Below are 20,451 nucleotides of genomic sequence, written 5' to 3' on the forward strand. Positions count from 1 at the left end.
TCAGCATATATGCACTGAATTTAATCTTCTGTTTTGTAGATATTGAGTATCTTTATGAGGTTAGCACCAGTAGCAGTGGACTGTGACAGCCTGGGCTCATTGTACTTCTAACTTATGAGAAATCCTACATTTACTACTGCTTATCTCCTTTGATGGCTTTATAGAAGTTTGCGGGAGTAAAATGCAATACAGAATTTGCAACTTTGAATAAAACAGGATACGTGTCAGAAGTCTTGCTCTCTGATTAGTGGCTACGATTTCAGTGTAGCATTTAGCATTACAAAAGAAACATAACCCCATGGTTTCATTAGGAGATGCTGCAAAGAAAACCCAAAAAACCAAACCTACTTGATGTTCCTGTCTGAAAGGCATGTATGAAAGTGAAAGGGACTGATAAAATGGTGTGGAATATGCCTTGCCCTGTCAGCATTGTGAAGCTCCTGGAAATAAGAAGCTGTTTTAGAAACAGAAGCTCCACTTTTTCTGCAGTGACTAGAAAATGAATATGATACAAAGCTTTCTTGTCCCATGCCCAAAAGACTTATCTTATTTTGCTGTGTTTAATGCATGTTGGCATCTGTATTTTCTTGATATTATGTTGAAATTGGAGCCAGGCATAGCTTTTATTAAAACTGAAGCTTGGCCCCAATTCTGTATTCACTCTTGACTTCCTTGGCATATGGTGCTGTCTGTGACCTTCTACACCAAACCTTTTGTTACTGCCAGCAAATTTTGCAATACAGGAATTGGCATTGGTGTACTGGCACCTCCCCTTCTTGGCAGAGCTGGCCTTCAGAGCAATCCAGATCACTCTCGTTTCTTCAGTTCCATTCAGTAAATATCAACAGATATAATTTGCAGTGTCAGCAATTCAGATTTTTAACTAATGTTTTTCAATTTGTTTTTCCTCATTTTAATTTGTCCTTTTTCTTGGACTGGTTCCTTTGCTTTGTCCTCACTTCCAGCTTTCCCCCACTGTGCTTTCCATGCACATTTCTTTCCTACTGAGACTGTATACAAATATTAGAGCTCTAACTCACACTTTTATCAGCAGGATGTGCCGCACTCTGTGGGCACGCTCAGTTCAAATAAAAAGCCCATTGGCAATACAATAAATCAAGTGATTAAAAAGAAACAAAATGCCAACACTCTCACTGTAGCAAACATAATTTTCTAACAGAAGTCAATGGTGTATCCTAAGACATGAGCAGTGTAATACTGAACTGATGTGTGGGCAGCCTGGAGAAACCTGTGGATTTTCCTATTTCTGTTTGTGTGAAAACTTTTGATATCAAACAAAGCCAGTTAATGAGGACCAGAGAATGTATGGCAGAAAACCGTGTTTATGGTAAACTGAACAGCAGAATGTGCTGATGTAGTAACCAGGTTTATGCACTCAGAGCTATAGACTTGTGCTGCTCAGGTTGTAGGTTGTGCAGCAGGAAATGCAGCAAAGGTTGCTGGAGGCAGGACATTGTTTCTCCAGTTCCTTGTGCTGGTCATGGTGGCCAACGACCAGCCAACTTTCTGTGGTGTTTAGAGAATCTATTGCATGGGCCAGCTTTTGTGCTTACAGATTTGCTTTTGATCATTCACCCAGAAGACAGTAGTGTCATTACAAGTGCCAACAGTCTAAATAATATTGTACTTAAAAATGTAACTAAAATATGGGTAGAAATGCATTTTATATTATGATTTTTTACCAGCATTTTTGCTCCGTGTGTATCAAGTAACAGCAACATTTCCTGCATATTCTTCTCCTTTCCAACTTTTAAAACAAAAAAGAAGGACAAAATTGGATGCGAAATTAAAATACTTTCAAAATCTCAAGAACTGAATTGTAAAGAAAAGACATGAAATATTTAATGTGTGTACATGTGTGTGAGACAAATTGTTTTGTAAATATGTTAAAGACATGTGCGTTGGAACATTTCCTTAGAGCTTCAGTGCACCTTGATGTTTTTTATTTTAACTAATAATTGCTAAAATAATTTCTGTTTTCTTTTTCGACATCTTGGGGCTCTACATGAATTAAAATATGCAGGGATATACTTTCTGTATAGGAAAGGACTCTGAAGTGATATTCTAATTCAGTGGTATTTGTGTAACCTGATTCCTCCTCTGTATATCCTCAGTATTCTAGTCTGGAGCTAATCTGAAATACAGGACTAGATTGCATAAAGGGTCTGGCCTTCAGTCAACAAAACCCTTTTCTGCTGAGAAGTGAAAGATAATGAAAAAGATGTAATTACTGTAATGATGCGTTAGACCTTTAGATTCATGCTGCAATCAGTGATTCCTGTGATGCTCTGCTGCAATCATGGTTTAGCGCTGACTGGAAAGACAAGACAGGTAAAGACTGTTAAACACTCCATCAGCTCTTGATCTAAATGTCTATAGGAGAGTCAAACCTCTCATTTGCAGATGGTGGTGCTGGCTCAAAACTTGAGGGCAGCAGATTGGGTTGTCTTGGAAGGAGCATCTTGGAATATTTTTCAAGCGTGTAAAAAAATAAAGAAAATCCCCGTAAATTACTCCCTCTCCTCTCAACATACAATAGTAAACTTTTTAATCTTACGAGGCTGTTTTGTCTGCCATACACACAAGCACAAATGTGATCATCAGACCTTATATATATTTAGTAATCAAATTTTAGTAATCCCAATTTAGTCATTAGTAATCACATAATCAAAGAAAAAATTTCTATTGTGTAGAGGCAGGCTTGCCAGAGCCATTAAATTTCAACTGCTGTCAAATCAATGCCAAAATCATTCCAAATACTTACAGAATTTCTTACTCCTTACTTTAGTCTTGAAGTCAAGCTTGAAAATGCGTGTACAGCATTAATAAATACTTTTATTTTTATTCTGAGTTTGAAAGATTGTTGGATTATGGACTTACAATAAGTATTTCCAGCTGATGCTGATGGAACTATACAATCATTTCATAGCCATTCAGGATAAAGGGTGTTGGCCCTAATCCTGAACCTCTTATTGATGTAATTAATCTTCATATCTGTGAAGTGTGTCACAGAAGTTAGCTGGAACTTCTACATGAGTAATAGTTGCAGAACCAGCCTTGGTCATTTAAATCATGATTATCCTTGGAAAACAACTGAAGATTAGCTCTGGTATTAATTTTTTGTGTGGACATCACAGAGATTAAATGCAGATGTTTTCCAGAAGTACTTAAGTGTATCTTCCATGGTCTACAAATGTCATGATCTATAGAAACTTGACTAGTTTTAATTTGAAAATGAGTTTTCAGCATTATCGGTCAGTTTGATCAACCCAACCATGTACATTCTCAACGCTGGTCAGGAGGATATCCTAGCATAATGGTAATCCAGAAGTATGTTTAATTAATTTTGTAATCTTTATTTGTACTTAGAAGGATTTGTAAAGAGAAAGGAAGTGAGTACACTGTTGATATGACTGATCTAAGTCAAGGGATCATTTTTTTACATGCTGCAGTAAAAAAAGGTTTTAATTTACTTCTGATCATTAATTGACAAAATCTATACAGAACACTTCACTCCCACTTCATTTCTGGGTTTGGTGATCCTCAAGGCTAGCAACAGAAGGGATAATGGTAGAGCCTTAGAGACCCAGCTAAAGGCAGAGATAAAGTCAGAGTGATGGTGTTACACTACATCCATGTGCCAGGCAAGTTATTTCGCTTGACTTACAGATACTGATACTCTAGTTCACACTTTAGGACTTCATAGCCTCATGACACAATGTGTCACTTACTGCATGACCAAAACCATTTGACTAGGTAAAACATCCCCAGTTAAAAATTACTGTATTCATGAAAAATATTTTGTTTCTGTGAGTAGTGTATATTGCTGTTGTACTTGTGACAGTGTACTTAATTTTTCTGTTTTAGTAATCATGCCATTAATTTATGGCTAAATTTGCACTCCATTTCTTTTCCTTAATTTCATAATTGACTCTGTAATGCAACACAAAAATTGCAACTTTTTGGAGAGAGAGATTCTCTCCATCTTCTAGTTAAAAGCCTTTAATATAAATGACCAAGACCAAGGCTGCAGCTGTTATGGCTTGCAATCTGGATAGGCATGGTATTTGTTATGGGCAATGGAGGATATTGAGGAGAAAGTTTAAGGAAGATAAAATGCTGAGCAGTGAAGTGGAAAAAAAAAAGTACTTGTCAGAAAAAATAGATGTTTTGGATAGTTACTAGTGGTGCAAATGGGGAAGGGTGACCTTTCATCTGACAACCCTGTAGGATGGATTGATATTAATGATGAGAGGCCTTTAAATGAAAACAGAAGAGAAATAAGGAAGAAGAGCTGGCTTTAAAATTATCTTTCCTCATCAAGATAGAATGACAACCAAGGTGCAAGACTGCAGGCATTTCGTCTAAGATGAGATTGCAGTAGTGAAGTTAAAAAGTGACCCAGGCTCAGTTAATTGTTTTGGTGTTGAAGGGTGAGGTTAAAATGTTGTGTTGTAGGAACTGTTGTGCGGGATGTTCATGGTAATGTGTTCATCAGTCATGGTTGTAAGTCTTTAGTATTTTCATTACCCTTAGAATTTTGTGCAGTGATAACAAAGTAGCAGTGGTACCAGTTTTTTTCTCCTGCCTAAGAAGACTATATCAGAAAAAAGAAAATAAGGTTTTCCTTTATTCCTTATTATCCCAAAGAAGATTACCATCTTTCTCTAGATGCAGAGCCTCTATTTTTGTTATTCTTTTCCTAAAATGCCCTTTTTCAATTTTTTGTTACAAATTTAAAGTAGCAGGAACCTCATCATATATAGAAAATATTTTACAGAAGTTGTCTTAAGGTAGCTTTGGTATCTAGAAATAAAAATGGAAGAAAACATATGCTATCTAGAGAATCAATCTCTAGAGAGACTGTAGGATTGAAGAAATTAACTTGCAATCCCTGTCAGATCTCTGAAATTAGCAGACTTCCATCGGGGCCAAAAAAGCATATACCTTCCAAATTTACAACGCTATTTATTTTTCAGTTGTGTTTAGGCATTTGGGTTTGTGATTATGGCAGCTGCTTTTTTGCAACAGTCTGCTTAGAACATGCAATATTCTCATTATTGGGGCATTTCTTAGGGAAAGACAGGAGAGATAAAATTAATTTTAAAAAAGATGGTAAAATGCATTCCACTTTTAAAAGGTAAAAAGAGCTATTTAGATAAATATTTAATGTTAAGGAAGTGTATAGAGAGTAAAGATGACTTGTAGAATAGGCAGAAGGAACAGGGAAATGAAAAATCATAGGGACAGTTGAACTTTAGGGGAAAGTTTAACTTTTATTAGTCTTATTATTATCCAAATCTCAGGCACTGGGATTTATTTAGCCTCTCTAGACAGTAAGTTTCATTTTGGAGCAGAGTAGGCATTTCATCTACTGACATTAAAGGGGTCTTATAAATATTAACTGTACCCATACTAATAGCTGTAATTTTTCTTTAATTGGAAGACTGATTTTTTTTTTTTATTCTGTGTACTTGTATAGTAAAGCATCCTGCCTTGAGAAGGAGGCTGGGTTTCACACTAGTGAAAGAAATGTGATTTCTAGAACTGACAGCACAATGGGTAGTGCGTAGTTTGTGGTCTTGTGGTCATATCTTTTATATTAGCATTTTAATGTGAATATCTAAGAAGCTACAATTGTATACAGTTATTTCACTTTACAATATTCGTAAGAATTCATGGTGACTTTTTTTTTCCTATTTTTGATTATTTTTTTGTTTGTTTTCCCTGCAGCTGGGCCTCTGGAACTTCCTCTTTTTGAGCTGATCCCATCACAAAGACAAGTGGTTTTTCATGGAGACCGCCTGCCATTTCAGTGTACTGCAACATACGTTGACAATACCACCCAGGTACATTGGTACCATGCTGGTCGCCTGGTCGAAACAGATGAAGAGAGTGGCATATTTGTGGAGGACAGCATCATTCATGACTGCTGCTTAATTACACGGTAACATATACCCCTTGCAATAGTCAGACTTGTAGGCCAGGTGAGCAGATTCAACACTTGCAATAAGCCTCTTAAAAACGTGCATCAGGAGTTGTTCTGTTTGAAGCAATTCAGTTGCACACTTGAATCTGAGCGTACGGAGGTAGAGGTTTTTTGTGGCTATGATTGGCTGTAGTTCCAAATTGTACATTTTGTGTCTAAGTATTCAAATTTGTTCAAATATGGGTTTGAAACAGATAAAAACAGTTTCTTACACAGTAAACTATGAGAAGAAACTGAACTTAGAATAGTAGCATTTGAGGGTGACACACAGCCAAACTGCTGCTTCCTGACACCATCTAGAAGTTTGAATTGTGATCTGCCTGTGAGGAACTATCAATTTAAAAGGCTTGGATTAGTTTTTGTAGGTTCCAATATACTAGATCCTATAGTCTTTAGTTAGGTAATCTCATATTTGTTTCTTATTAAATATTTTTGAGTTTTCTGTGGCTTTTACCATCTGTGTGCCTTGGTGTGCTTGAGAGACACAGATATCTACAGACACATTTGCTGATGTGAAAAGTGCAAGAGGAATTAAGTAGAATACGCTTCTATAAAAGAAGTAAAAACTAATATTTGGCAATGACCGTATCGTTCGTTTTGCTTCAGTTTTGCCTTTTAAATCTTATTTAATAAATTATTATAAATTTCAGTGTTTATTTTTGGTTTTCATCATAGAGTATTGGCTTGTCACTAAAAGCTGCTAAGTTGTTGCACACATCCTTTTGTCCTCTGCCAATTTCCATCAGTGATCAAAAAAGAGAGTCTGATTCTGTGTCTATGTTCTGCCTTTTTCTTTGTAGAAGATGGAGTGAAAATAGCTATGCTAATTAGCTCTGGATAATCATTAACATCTTTTCACTCAACCAGTTTCTATTAATATAATTGACCTGAAATGCTTCTTGAACTATCAAATAAAAGTTATGGAGTCAAATGAATTCCTCTCCACTGGGGTCTTTTGGCTATATTAATTTGTCTACTCACTGATTATTTGACCCCTTTTGGAGTCCTATAGATCTAGAGGCACAGATCTGATCTATTCTCACAGCTACTGGCTTTCTTCTAATATCAATGTGTATGGCTTTAGCCATAATGAAAAGGACTATTAGACCAATTAGTATAGTAATACCAAGTGCATGAGCTACTGTAGAATTGCCAAATCACTTAAATTAAACATGTTCTTCCTATTGCCATTATATCAAAATTAAAAGACATGCTGTTAATCACCTCATTATATTTTTCAACTGAGTTATATTTTGCAGTATATAAGCAATTTGTAGAGCATAGTAATAAACTGAAATAAATTGTCCAGAATTGTTTTCAAAATAGTTTTTCCTTTTTAAACAGCTGGTTTGGAAGTAGCTTGACTGAATTTTACCTTACATTACTAATTTTTTTACCAGACTGTAAAATAAAAATCATTGTCTACCATAGCAATATTTTAATAAGAATGCTTGATCTCCTACCTACCCTGTTTACTGTGCCATTTAGTAGGTGACCTTGATGCTTATGGTGCAGTATGCACTTGGAATGTGAAAGATGCACATTTAGAAAGAATGTTTTCTAAATATATCATCACATGTTATAGACTGGAAAAATACTTCTACTTGTCCAAGTCAAATATTTTTTGAATTAAAATCAAAATCTTCAAACAGCTATTTAAAAGCGTGCAACATTTTAATTTCTCATTTATTTGCACTGTACATTTCACTTCAAAAGATAAAAGGGCATCAACGCTGCATTTATTGTAGAGCATAGTCCTTATCCAGTCAAAAATGCTAATATCCAAGCAGTTGTGCCTCTGCCTTGATAAAGGCACTGATCAGAATTAACTGATTAAAGGCATGAGAGACACATACTTTTGAAACTACTCTTAAAAACCATACTATTTTAAAGTAAATTATTTTTTTTAATATAAAGACATGTATTGTCTCTGCATGTTAAAAATGAGAAAACGTTGGCAAAGTTGTAACTGTAAAAACTGTCTTCATAATTTCTTAGTTTTAATCCCATCTTTATGACCTAATTTATATAATTATAATAATAATTAAAATAATGTGTAATAGCATGCTTATTACATGTGACAGTAGTATGTATTAGTATGCTTGTTACATGCTATTACACACTAATTTGTGACAGTTCTTAAGGCTAAATCGTAGTTGTCTAAGGCACTGTGAAAAATCAGACAGACTGTGCCTCCTTTAGGTTATCAAATGTTAAATGTAGGATTTGGACTAAAAAAAAAAGGTAACTTAAAATCCATTCTTACAGTGTCATATTTTGCCTTTGTTTACCTAGTCTTTACAGCAAATGTCCACTGTGGCTTTCTGTAATTGCACTAAAGGACAGGCTTTGGCCTCTGCTACTTAGCAATTTAAAGATTTCTGAAGCTGGTTTTGAACAAAGAGGTGTAGTCATGTTCCAAAAGCTGCTTATTCAAACATTTTTAGGTGGTTATTTTATTGGGGAGTTCCAGATATTTCTGGACATGGATTTACAACACAAATATCATACTAAACCCTTTTGTTTTATTAACTGGCACAGGAGAAGGATAAAATATCCAAATGTGTATTTTTTGTCTCCTATGATAAAGCAGAATAAGCTAAAATAAATGTTTTTGTTACAATAATTAAACTAAAGTTTTGAACTGTATTCCATTCTGTGACATTTTTCTTGGCAAAGAGTATTCCCTTATAGGAGATGTTGAGAAGGTGTTTTTAATTCTGCTGCTAGCTTGAATTTACCATTTCTTGCCAATGATAATAATATTTGATTTTGCTGGTGTTTAATTTTCTGTCATTATGCCTGTGTATAAATGTCATAGTCATACATGAAAATATACATATGATGTGGGACTAATTTCCTATAATTTGTGAATGGATCTAGCTGAAATTGTTACTAGTGCTTCCATGAAGGCAGCCTAATTTCTTTAGCCTCGAATACTAGATTATCAGTTTGATCACAACAAGCAGCAATTCCAACTTAGCATATTCTGTGATTCTATGATATCACTGGAGCCACAAAGAAGGAAGGTCATGTAGGATTCCTGGCAGCACAGCATCTTTCCCAGCTTCCACACTGTTCCCTTTCAGTGTTTGGAGAAGCTATCAGGGCAGTTATAGAATATTAAACAAAAACAGGAAAATATTTTAGTTTTATGAACCAAGCAACTCTGCAGTGGTAGAGAGACTTTAATTTTCAGGAAGTTTCTTATTTACCACATACACTATAATGACAGTTTTGAAGTCTTTTTAGTTCTATTCTGTAAATACTTGTGTAGAGTGTTTAACAGTACTTATGCCCCTGCCAGCTGTAATAGCTGCTCTGGGACCATTACACTTCACAAGTGCTCCTTCTGAATGCATTAAACTATGCAGAAAGTTAAGAACCCATAAAAAGGAGTGTTACAACTGGAGAAACCAACATGCTCTCAACTAAACTTAGAATAGCAGGTGCTAGTATGAAAAGTTGTTTTCAGATGTTATTTTTGTTATGTATATAGATTTGCCACTGGAAATACAGACTATTAGGAGTGAATCTTGATCCCCCCAAAATCGTGTTTTTCTATTAGTCTGTCGTATTTCAGTCTTCTGAAAGAGGTATATGGTTATGTGAAAATCCCAAAAATGTGCAAAAGAAAGGAAGAATTTCAAATCATCATTCACTTGTAATAGAGAAGAAATTAGGAAAAAAAGTAAAAAAGAAATTAACTGTTGTTGGTTAAAAATTTTAATCATAATTTGCATTATCTAAAGGGGAAGTTGAGTCCAATTAATAATTTTTAACTGTTTGAAATTATCACTGTAGCTATTAGTAAAGAATTTGGAATTTGGTTGAGACAGTTTCACTAAAAGAATGAGGATTGTTTAAGATATGATTAGAGAAAGGAAATTGATTCCAGCAGTAGACAGGTGGTATTGTGGCAAGTTTTAGATCCAGGCATACATTCCTTATAAGAAAGAACAAAAGGCTTCCAGAACTTATGGGAGAAAGGAAGAAATTCTAGGCATATTTTTTGTGGAAAGCATCCAGATGATTCCTGAACTTTCTTAACAGCTTGTCGCAGGAATACATCTGGAAAAGACATGAAGCAAGCAGTAGTGATTTGGACTGGCATTAGGTTAAGAACAGTCTGAAAATCACCAAAAAGTATGTTGGTAGGTTGGATACATAACTGGAAGTTCAGATATGTGTTGGTAGGTTGGATACACAATTATCAGTTCAGGTAATTATTTTCTGCCAGATCATGGCAGAAAACTGGAGATTCACTTTGCACGAGATTAACAAAAATAATGTTAAAACAGATCCAAATAACCGATCAAATAATTGATTCAGAAGTGCAGATATTTTATAATCACTTTGTATTCTGCTGTCGTGAGTATTTGGAGGTGAGCAGCTTAGGGTCATGCTGAGAAGCCCAGGGAAATAAGCAGAAACTGGTTAGTGCTGGTATTTTTGGTTCATCTAATTGGCTCTGTTTGACCCTTAGTTGTCGAGCAGTTAGGAAATAAATGAAGCAAAATAATGATTTAAATCGTAAATCAATATTTCTGTATTATTTTGACACCACTTTAAACCCTGTAGTCAATGGTCTACAGCTTACTTCAGGCGCTGGAGGCAGATAAAGACTAGTGACAAATGCATATTCACCAGCAACGTTCTCATATATCAGACAGGAAGATAATATTTTAAATTATTGCAGAATATTATGAAATGCTCAGGCTAGCAGCTTCATTATGTGAGATTAAAAGTACCTTCACGTGAATTAATTTGGAAGAATAATTAAATTTAGGCCTTTTCTCTAAAAATATTTCAATTACTTGAATAAAACTCAATGACAGTTTTACTACTAATCAGTTTGGGGAATAATTTAAAATATAACCTGTGGAAAAGTGTCCTAATGTGATGAAAAGCAAAAGCAGCAGCCACGATACCCTCTATCATTAAAGTAATAGACCACTATTTAAGAATTGTGCTGTGTCAGGAAAACTGTAGGCCTAATTTGGGTAGCTGCTTATTGAAACTTGATTGAAAAATAGATATTTTCAAAGGAAATCAGTATTTTTGGCTGATAGAATTAAAATACCCTAGAAAAGTAATAAGTCAGAACTGTAAAAACATTTTGATGGAGTCCTTGAAGTACTTTAAAAGAATATCCTCTCTTTGGTGTTGAGACCAGATTAAGAAAATGCCTTGCATTACATTTTAACCTCTCACTTCCATCTCTGCATATATCCTGCAGCTCTGTATGGGTCCATCCAGCCACACCACTGAAATGTTCAGTAGTAAGAACAAAAATTTGCATTTTATACCCTACAAGGGAGAATCAGAGGCTTTTGCTTTCGTTTTTTAGGGCCAGTATGGTTTTAATGTGGCCTTTCAAACAGCTGCAGCTATACAGCTGAGGAGATGTTGCACTGCAGCAGCAGTTTGGAGTGAATATCTCAGGACTGGCTTTTTTTAAACTACTTTTTCTGTCAACATCAATGTTAGTTATATTTATATATATTCTCTCAGTCCAGGTAGTAATTTGTTAACCTGTGCATCAACTGTTATTATCAGAGCATTTATTACTTATGTCCAGCATCTGATACACTCCTTCTACTCGGTAAATCACCTTAAATATTGCTAAAACAAACCATTTCTTGAAAGCAAAACATGTTAGAAATATTAAAACAGTAACTTAATTACTTTTATTTTTCACATATTTAAATCTGTTCAAGATGGAGAACATATTGTAGACCATATTCCTTAGGAAGCTTTTTTACTTCATTATTCATGCTGGAATTCTATGAAAATAGGTCTCAGCCCCTACCCTTTTTTGTCCCTGCAGGATAAAAAAAGCTCCTATATTTAATTGTTTATAGTATTGTGATTGAATGGCTCCTGGCCATCACAAAATATAATTTACACTGTTGGAGATACACTATAGATTGAGAAAGAATAGATATTGTTCCAGAAGTTCTTATGTAGGAAACTGTTATGTCTTACCTTCTTTTTAGATCTTTCCAAATTACTTGCAAGTCACCAAATAAAACAGGTTGGTATTCTAACCCTAATATACCAACCAGCCCATAAAGTATTCATTAGATAATTAATTTCTCCATTTGTAGTATCCTCACTGAGTAGAGAGAGTGGGAAATTCTGTCAAAGTAGTATGCATTTGATAAATAATTTCAAATTGTAAAATTAATGTAGTAGGTTTTTGGTTTGTTTTCTTTTGTGTGTTGTTTGGGGGTTTTGTGAGGATTGTTTTGGGGTTTTTGCTGGTCCCAGTGGCATGTAATCAAATAATCAAGAATTGTCATAAGCAGATTAACACTTCTGAATCATCTGGGAAATATTTTATTTTAAAAGCTTTTTATGCAATTTTGGCTATTGGTCTGTTTGTCATAGGGTTATTTTTGTCTAAGAATCTCTGATAGATAGTGTACAGATCACAGGAGTTATGCTAATGAAATAAAGCTTCCTCTGGATATAACATTGCAGCATACAGACTACTTAAGGGCAGATGAAAGGCATACAGCAGGGGTAGCACCATTTCCCCAGAAGGCTGCAGTTGTACACGTCCTGAACCCAAGCAGTTTGCCTGTAGAACAAAATTAATAACAATAAACACATCTGAGCATCCCTAAACTTTTCACCAACTGACAGAGAAGCTCAGTGATACACAAAGTACTTAAATAAGCCATGGCCCAGGTGTACTCTCTTCAAATAGCTTTATATCACTGTGCTACCACAGACCTGCCAGTTGTCTGAAGATTTCTCCAGCGAGAGAAAGATTTGAGTGCTCTAGAGCCGTTGATACCTTTCTTTTTTCTCTCCCCACCTTGTGTTCTCAGCTAGCTAGACTGGCATGTATTGACTCTAGGACTGTGGGAGTATGAAGATAAATGCAAACATCTTTATGCACACCCTTCAATGCAGCACAGTAGCTGATAGTCGCTCTCTACCTGGCACGCTCAGTGAGTGAGAAGATCATACAGCAAACCAAACCTGTTGTGGTATGCTGTAGAGCTGTCTAGTTTTCTGATGTAGTTTCTGAATATGATTTAGTAGAGTCACTCTAATATTATTAGTATTTTTTTCTCCATTTTATGAAACAAATTAATGACCTATATGTAGGTCACAGGTTCTTTGATATCCACCTATAGAAAACACATTTCAGTGTTGACTATTGGGCAGCAAATGAGTATTAGCCTGTGACAGTATTTTTAAACATTTGCATTTCCCTGTCAATATCTTGTTCCTAAAAGTAGGTCCATTCCAACTCATCATGGTTCTAGCATGTGAACAAATTAAATGATAGATAAATTATAGGAAAAGTATGTTATAGCACATTGTGTTTCTTGGGTACCTACAGATGGTAGTGAATAGAAAGTTATGCCTTGCTTTTATATTCAATCAGAAAAAACAAAATCATGTGCATTGAATTGCCAATATTTTCACTTGAAAATATTTTCTAGGCATCTAGCTTAAAACAAGTACCACCTTTCATCTTCCTTTTCTCTTGCTGTTGCCTGGACACAGGTTTACTTTAAAGGCCATCAGCCTTCCAAAGCTCGCTCTTTCATGAGTAAATAACTAATTTTGTCAGAGAGATCAGACTAGCAGTTTGAGTTCAGACAAGTGCCTTGATTTACAGATTCTCCCTTCATTTTCCATGTTTTAACCTTATATCCCCTGTGAAAAGCTGTGTTCCAAGCAGCAGTGTACTCTGGAGACCAACACTCATTTTTTAAATTGTGTGTTAGTATTAATAATTTAAGGTGGTATGGGTTTGATGCATGGTTTGCAAACCTTCTGCCTGAACTGTAGAAGCGCATTAGCTATTTATCGTTTTTGAAGAAGAAGAATATAAGGAAACCTAAATTTTATCTCTATTTAAGTAATTAATTTTCTTGCAAGTCTTCCCAAGTCTTAGAGAAACTTAAGTCAGACTTTGAAATCTTTCTTGTGGAAAGCCAATCAAAATATGGTGCTAAAGTCTCCTCTTTAGTCATTATGCTATTTCCTGGCATGCAAATGACTGCTGGGGCATGAAGTAAATGTTGCCGTGGTATTACTTCAGGACATGGTTGAGGAACTCTGCATAATGAGACCTACTTCTGATTGTCTAATTAGTTATGCATAGCTGTAGCAATGCAAAACTATGCCTCAAATAGAAATCTATTGTCTTAGGTTACTTGATTACATGAGTTTGGCTTCTGCTTGTATTATGGTTCCTCTCTTTGTAATGACAAATGCCACGGGCTTCTATTGAATATTATAACCATTTTTTCATGAAAGTGCATCAGCTGTACATTTTAATTAATTTTTCAATATGTCAGTCATCACATTTAAAAAAGGAATCCTACCATGCATGAAATTTCCCAGTACAAAAGAGAATCATGTATATTCTCTTTCTTCCTTTCAATATTTTTACTGAGAAGGTCGCTATAATTTCAAAGGAGAACTTGAGAAAAACCTGTTAGTCATCCTTTTCTCATCAGGCAGCAATCTTCATATTCAGTTTGCCTTTACACCATCTTATGAATGTCTGACTTCATTTTATCATCATAGAGTATCATAGAATTGTTAAAGTTTGAAAAAACCTCTAGGATCATTGAGTCCAAGTGTTAACCTTGCACCACAGTGTTCATCACTAAACCAAATCCCCAGGTGCCCCATGCACATGCCATTTGAACATTTCCTGAAATGGTGGTTCCACCACTTTCCTGGACAGCCATTTCCAATGCCTGACCACCCTTTGTGAAGAAATTTTGCCTAACATCTAATTGAAACCTCCCCTCTGTTGCAACTTGAGGCCATTTCCTCTCATTCTTAATTCTTCATGAAGAATTTGACCTCTGAAGGTCAAAAATTTCCACAGAAGGTAGCAACTATCGCACCATGACGGAGTGGGATGCGATTGCTGATGTAGAGGGGGTAGGAAGTCTTGTTCACTTATACTCCATCCTTAGGAAGGCTGCATAGTAGAGGCAAGATTGTTTCATTTGTGGCTTAATGTTTATTATCTTCTGTGACATAGGATAAACAAGAAAAGATTACAGCAAAGAGCTGTCCTCTCTTAATTCTGTTGTTCTCTTGTCAGGCTCCTAAACCAGAAAGTCCTGCCATGTTCTCAGCTTACAGGAGAATTCTTGCCTTTTACCAAGACTTGTTGCCATTGCCAAAAGAGATCTTTGCCAGTGCCAAGACTTAAAATATCTGACTGACCTACTAGAACACTTTATGAAGAGTTTTAAAATTCTATACCCAAGAAAGGGTACCCTTTTCTCCTGCTCTGCCAGGACTGTGAAATCAAAGTCTTCAAGGATTGTAAGTGGAGAATATCTTAAAGGATCAAGTTGACTGCTCTTTTTAAGTATTAAAACACTTTTTTTTTTTAATTCAGTTCCCCAAATTCTCCAGAGGTATAAGATCAATTTATCATTTGTCATATCCAGATGGTAAGTAAATGAAGAGCTTCACCACTGGGCTCGCTACCCAAAATATTCCAAGAGGAATATAAATGAATGCATCATTTACAGTGGCCAGATGGTAATTCAGAAGACAGTTTCATGATCTATTCATTGTACAGCTTCTTCTATATTGCATAAACCCATTCTGGCTTATTTTTTATAACCATCTAAAGAAAGGGCAATAGAAGATTAAAAGTTGAATGTGAGGAGTTAGTCATCATTTTAGATAATTTGAACCAGTGTTCAAGTATTGCATTTCTATCAGAAGCAACACTGATGTATCACTAAATATTTGTCTGTGAAACTGGGAAACTTCATCTAATGACAGGAGATCTGTTAGGCAGTAGATAAGTTCACATCAGAACACATTTCAGTAATTTAAATAAATGGAAAACGTACCCTTTGTATTTATATATCTTTGAATTGATTACTTGTAACATTTATAATATGCTCAAGTATTGTATTTACCTAATAATCACCATGGTTCCCAATTTTATTAAACTCGTGTTGTTAACAATGATTATAGATATTTTATAGAAAATATATAAAAATATCAACACATGTATCATACATTCACTTGGGAAGACTCTGAGTTTTGATGCTAAAAGTGAATATTTGTATTGTTTCAGTGAAAAAAATTATGTATAATTGTCTTTGTAAGCTTTAGGAATTTAATCTTTCTTAACTGTCTGTAAAGATGATGTGAGGTTGTGACATGTGAAATATAAGATTTAATTAAAACATTGTTATAAACTGCCTAATTTCACTTAAGTATTTCAACCTGAATGTGAAAAGATATATTAAGAATTAACAAAGAGGCTGCTGTTACTGGGCTATTCACCTGAGGCTTCTTAAGAGAAAAGTTACGTCTTTTGACATTAAAATATTGAGCTACTCTGTCGGAGAATAGTAATAATTTTTCTGTATTTTTAGCAATAAAAACTCATTAGAATTCATTGTAAAAATGAAATAGGGGATTTCAAAGTACTTGGAGCTCAAAGCCATCATATAGGAACAGCGTGAGATTTTTAAAGTTACTATTTAACAATAAGTTTCACTGAACATCTGGAGAACTATGCAAAAATTCTGAAGCAATTTAACTTAAGTCGAGACTATTTACCATAGTTCACTTGTTTTCTGGGGACACAGATAATGATCCTGTAGTAAGTATTTGAGAAAGTAACCTTTCCTTGTATATATTTTTCAAAGAGAAAATTGCATATGCAGCTGTCTAATCACTGCCTACCTTGATTGTTGTCTACTTTTATATGTATCAGAAGTGGTCTATACACTTGGAGATTAGATTCAATCCTTTCTTCTAGCCAAGTTAATAAAAGTGCATGTAAAATGTAATACAAAGGTCTACAGTGAGAAATGATAACAATTTCAGAGAAGTTTAAAAGAGCAAAAAGTTAGAAAAAAAATATTATGTGTATATCTTTCGAAATGTCAGGCTCTACACAAAGTGCCAAAGGTCACAAGTAGAATTTTTAAGATTTTATTTTAAATACAGATTTGAAATAAATTTATTAACTTTTAATTCTGTCCTTCAGTTTTTATAATGTGCCTTCTCCCTCTTTCTGACTCTACTGCATTTCTTCCCACATAATTTCTAATTATCTAAAACACAAGGCATATTCAAAGATGAGCCATTTCTGTAAAGCAAAGTAAATATTTCAGATAATTGCTACCTCTTTTCCTCTCCCAACTACTTTCAAAAGATGTACTTTCTTTAAAACTGTAGTAAAATTTATTTCTACCCAATGGCAGATTTAAGATATAATGTGTTACCTTCTTAAAATGTTGTAGTTAATATTATTGTTTGTCTATGCTATCTATAGAGTTAGAGTAATTGGATAAAATTGTAGTCCTGATGAAGTCAATTGAAAAACTAAACTTTGTTAATTTCGTTAAGGCCTGTGATACATCCATTAGATGATGGAAAACTTCTTGGCAGATTATAAACACATACAAAATACTTACCAGAACAGTTCTAGACAATTTTAAAAGTGAAATTATTTCCTTCTTCTCTTATTATATATAGAATGTTTAGCTTAGGCTTTTAAATATTGGCATGGTGCAGTGATGCACAATATTTGTGTTGGCCAAGTCCAAGGTCCTGCATGCAGGTTGCAGCAACCCCAAGCACAAATACAGGCTGGGTGGAAAATGGATTGACTGCAGTCCTGCAGAGAAGGACTTGGGGGTGTTGGTTGATGCGAAACACAACGGGACCTGGCAATGTGCACTTGCAGCCCAGAAAGCCAACTGTGTCCTGGGCTGTATCCAAAGGAGTATGGGCAGCAGGTTGAGGGAGGTGATTCTTCCCCTCTGTTCTCTTGAGACCCCTCCTGGACTGCTGCTTTCAGTTCTGCGGCCCCCAACGTAAGGATACAGACTGTTGGAGTGAGTTCAGAGCAGGGCCATGAAGATACTCAGAGGATTGGAGTTCCTCTCCAGGTTAGAAGAGTAGGGTTTGTTCAGCCTTGAGAAGAAAAGACTCCAGGGAGACTTCAGAGCACCTTCCAGTATCTAAAGGGGACCTGAAAGAAAGCTGGAGAGGGACTGTTTACAGGGGTATGTAGTGACAGGGCAAGGGGAAATGGCTTTAAACTGAAAAAAGGCTAGGTTTAGTTTGCATATTAGGAAAAAATTCTTCACTGTAAGGGTGGTGAGACACTGGAACAGGTTACCTGGAGAAGCTGTGGGTGCCCCATACCTGGAAGTGTTCAAGGCCAGGTTGGATGGGGCTCTGAGCAAGCTGGTCTAGTGGAAGGTGTCCCTGACCATGGCAGGGGGTCTGGAACTAGATGGTATTTAAGGTCCCTTTCAACTCAAACCGTTCTATGATTGCAAGAGTAGCCAGAAAGGATATAACTTGTCTAATATTTATTATAAAGAATTAATGAAACCTTGATTTATTGATATTAATAACTACATGTCATATTTGGTGGGGCAACAGTGTGAAAGAAGTTCATGAGTAGTGGAAGTACTGAAAGAAGTATCAGCATTTGCCTCATCTCATTTTGCATTCAGCAATAAAATTATATCCGACTTCCAAAGTTGATGGCTATTCTCAAAAACTTTCCCAAGCTACCACAAGAGTAGCAGTGTCTGCTATTGAAATGCCACAGGAGCTGCAGTCACAGCTGAAGGGAAGCATTCTCCGTGGACTGGTTGTGTGACCAACTTCAAATGCATTTCTGACTTCCAAGTGCTTGATTAGGCAACAAACCCAACATTTTATAATATGTGGGGAGAGGAGAATGGGCACTGATAAGTGATGGATATTCTTTTGTAATGGTTTGTGATTTGTGTTACAGCCTGTTTCAATCTGAGTAGTCAGCACAAATTGGTGCTGCTAAGAGCTCAATACCAATCGCTTACATACTGTCTGTCCCTCTAATAACAGTGCAAAACCCATTTTTATATTTTCATAGAAAATCTCTGAAAAATTAATTTCAGAAAACCAATGACTTGATACCTGTGTAATTAAATATATACAACAATGGCTCTTTTATTTTTATAGTGAACTTATCCTATCCAGTATTGATGTTGATGCAACTGGAAATTGGGAGTGTCTAGTCAACAATTCCTATGGAAATAGCACTAAACAAGTAGAAATTGTGGTACTTGAAACAGCTGCACCGTACTGCCCTGCAGAAAGAGTTATTAACAACAAGGGAGATTTCAGGTATGACTTTCTGGTTTGGGAGTATGTTTCATATATTAATGTAAGTACGCACCATATTCATGGTTACATGATACTTCAGTGTCAGTAATGAAGATGTCACTTATTTTAGTTGTCATTTTTATGTAATACTATAGAAAGTAGGAGCACTATATGATTTTTATGGGAAATGGGAGCTGGTGCTTCAGGTGGTTTGTGAAAGTCAGAGAATCTTCTAATTCCTCAGTATGCAATTATGGAAAATTTCAAGAAAATGAGGTAAATAAGAGGAGGTTCAAAATTGTTCTTGATCTTTGTAGAATATGATAACACTGCATTAAAGTAGTAGAAGATTAAATCTTCAGTACTTTTTACTTACTTCAGTACTCTGTTCCAGTTCTGATGGTTTTGTTCAGCTGAGATTAGAGGTAATAAATGACATGAAACTTAGTAAAATATTTCACTGAAGGGACTCAAAACAACAAGTAAAAATACTTGGTAAAGCAAATAGATTGTCTGAGGTGAGCCTAAGGACACGCACAGTTCCACCAGTATATCACGTGCTTACAAAGTACATCCATCCTGCTATCTGAATCTTAGAGTCTACAAAATTTTGTGAACTAAATTTAGTGTTTGCCTTATCTTTACTTTTATCTGCATATGCTGGTGGAGCTTTTTAAAATTTTAATCCTTCTAATCTGAAGAAAAAGTTAAGGTTTCTGTGGAATTTGGTATTGTTTTCAGTTAGCTCTAAATACTCCAATGATATGCAGAAAGCTCTTAAACAAAATATAATTAACTGCTTGACAATAAGACTGATGTATGATGGCATTCCCATTGAGAAATCAAGACAGTAATTTGTTACCAAGTGAATTATAATAAGAATTCATCTTGAATACTTAATGAAAGGAAAAGCAGATGAGAAAGGAAGCTTCTCTTAAACACCAGAATGTTCTGCAAATACTTCTGACCTGAAAGCCTCTCTTTATTTTTATGTTACCTTTAAAACTTTCCTGAAGGCTTTTTATTACTGTTTCTTGTGTTTGAATAGAAATAAAGGATTGCATTAAAAAGAGTTTAAAAAAACCTACTCGCATAATCTGTTTTCTCTTTATCACAAAACTATTTTATTATGTGTTAACCTCAGTTCCATCGAGTTTGCCTCTTTTGCTGAGGCAAAATGGCTGAGCAGTACATATATATGAATTAAAATGCATTAGAGATCTTTGACAATCTTAGCTATAGATTTTTTTGTCATCGCAAAACCTGCCATTGTGTTTTCTTGTAGTGGATGTGCTTAAATATATTTT

The 20,451-nt window shown here is 35.3% G+C and overlaps 1 protein-coding gene across 2 annotated transcripts in view; it reads left to right on the plus strand.

The window, feature by feature from the left end:
• ADGRA1 (adhesion G protein-coupled receptor A1) overlaps positions 1–20,451 on the plus strand; it is a 263,876-nt gene that overhangs the window by 118,612 nt on the left and 124,813 nt on the right. The window contains exons 7-8 of one of the 2 annotated variants that reach the window (XM_017804122.1): positions 5,755–5,968; positions 19,001–19,165. In XM_017804122.1, the coding sequence (XP_017659611.1) occupies positions 5,755–5,968; positions 19,001–19,165 (379 nt within the window). The remainder of the gene's footprint in view (positions 1–5,754; positions 5,969–19,000; positions 19,166–20,451) is intronic. The other variant, XM_017804123.1, reaches the window with a different exon arrangement.

The sequence above is a fragment of the Lepidothrix coronata genome, unplaced genomic scaffold (genome assembly GCF_001604755.1).
Source record: "Lepidothrix coronata isolate B3197 unplaced genomic scaffold, Lepidothrix_coronata-1.0 Scaffold8, whole genome shotgun sequence".
Lineage (NCBI taxonomy): Eukaryota > Metazoa > Chordata > Aves > Passeriformes > Pipridae > Lepidothrix > Lepidothrix coronata.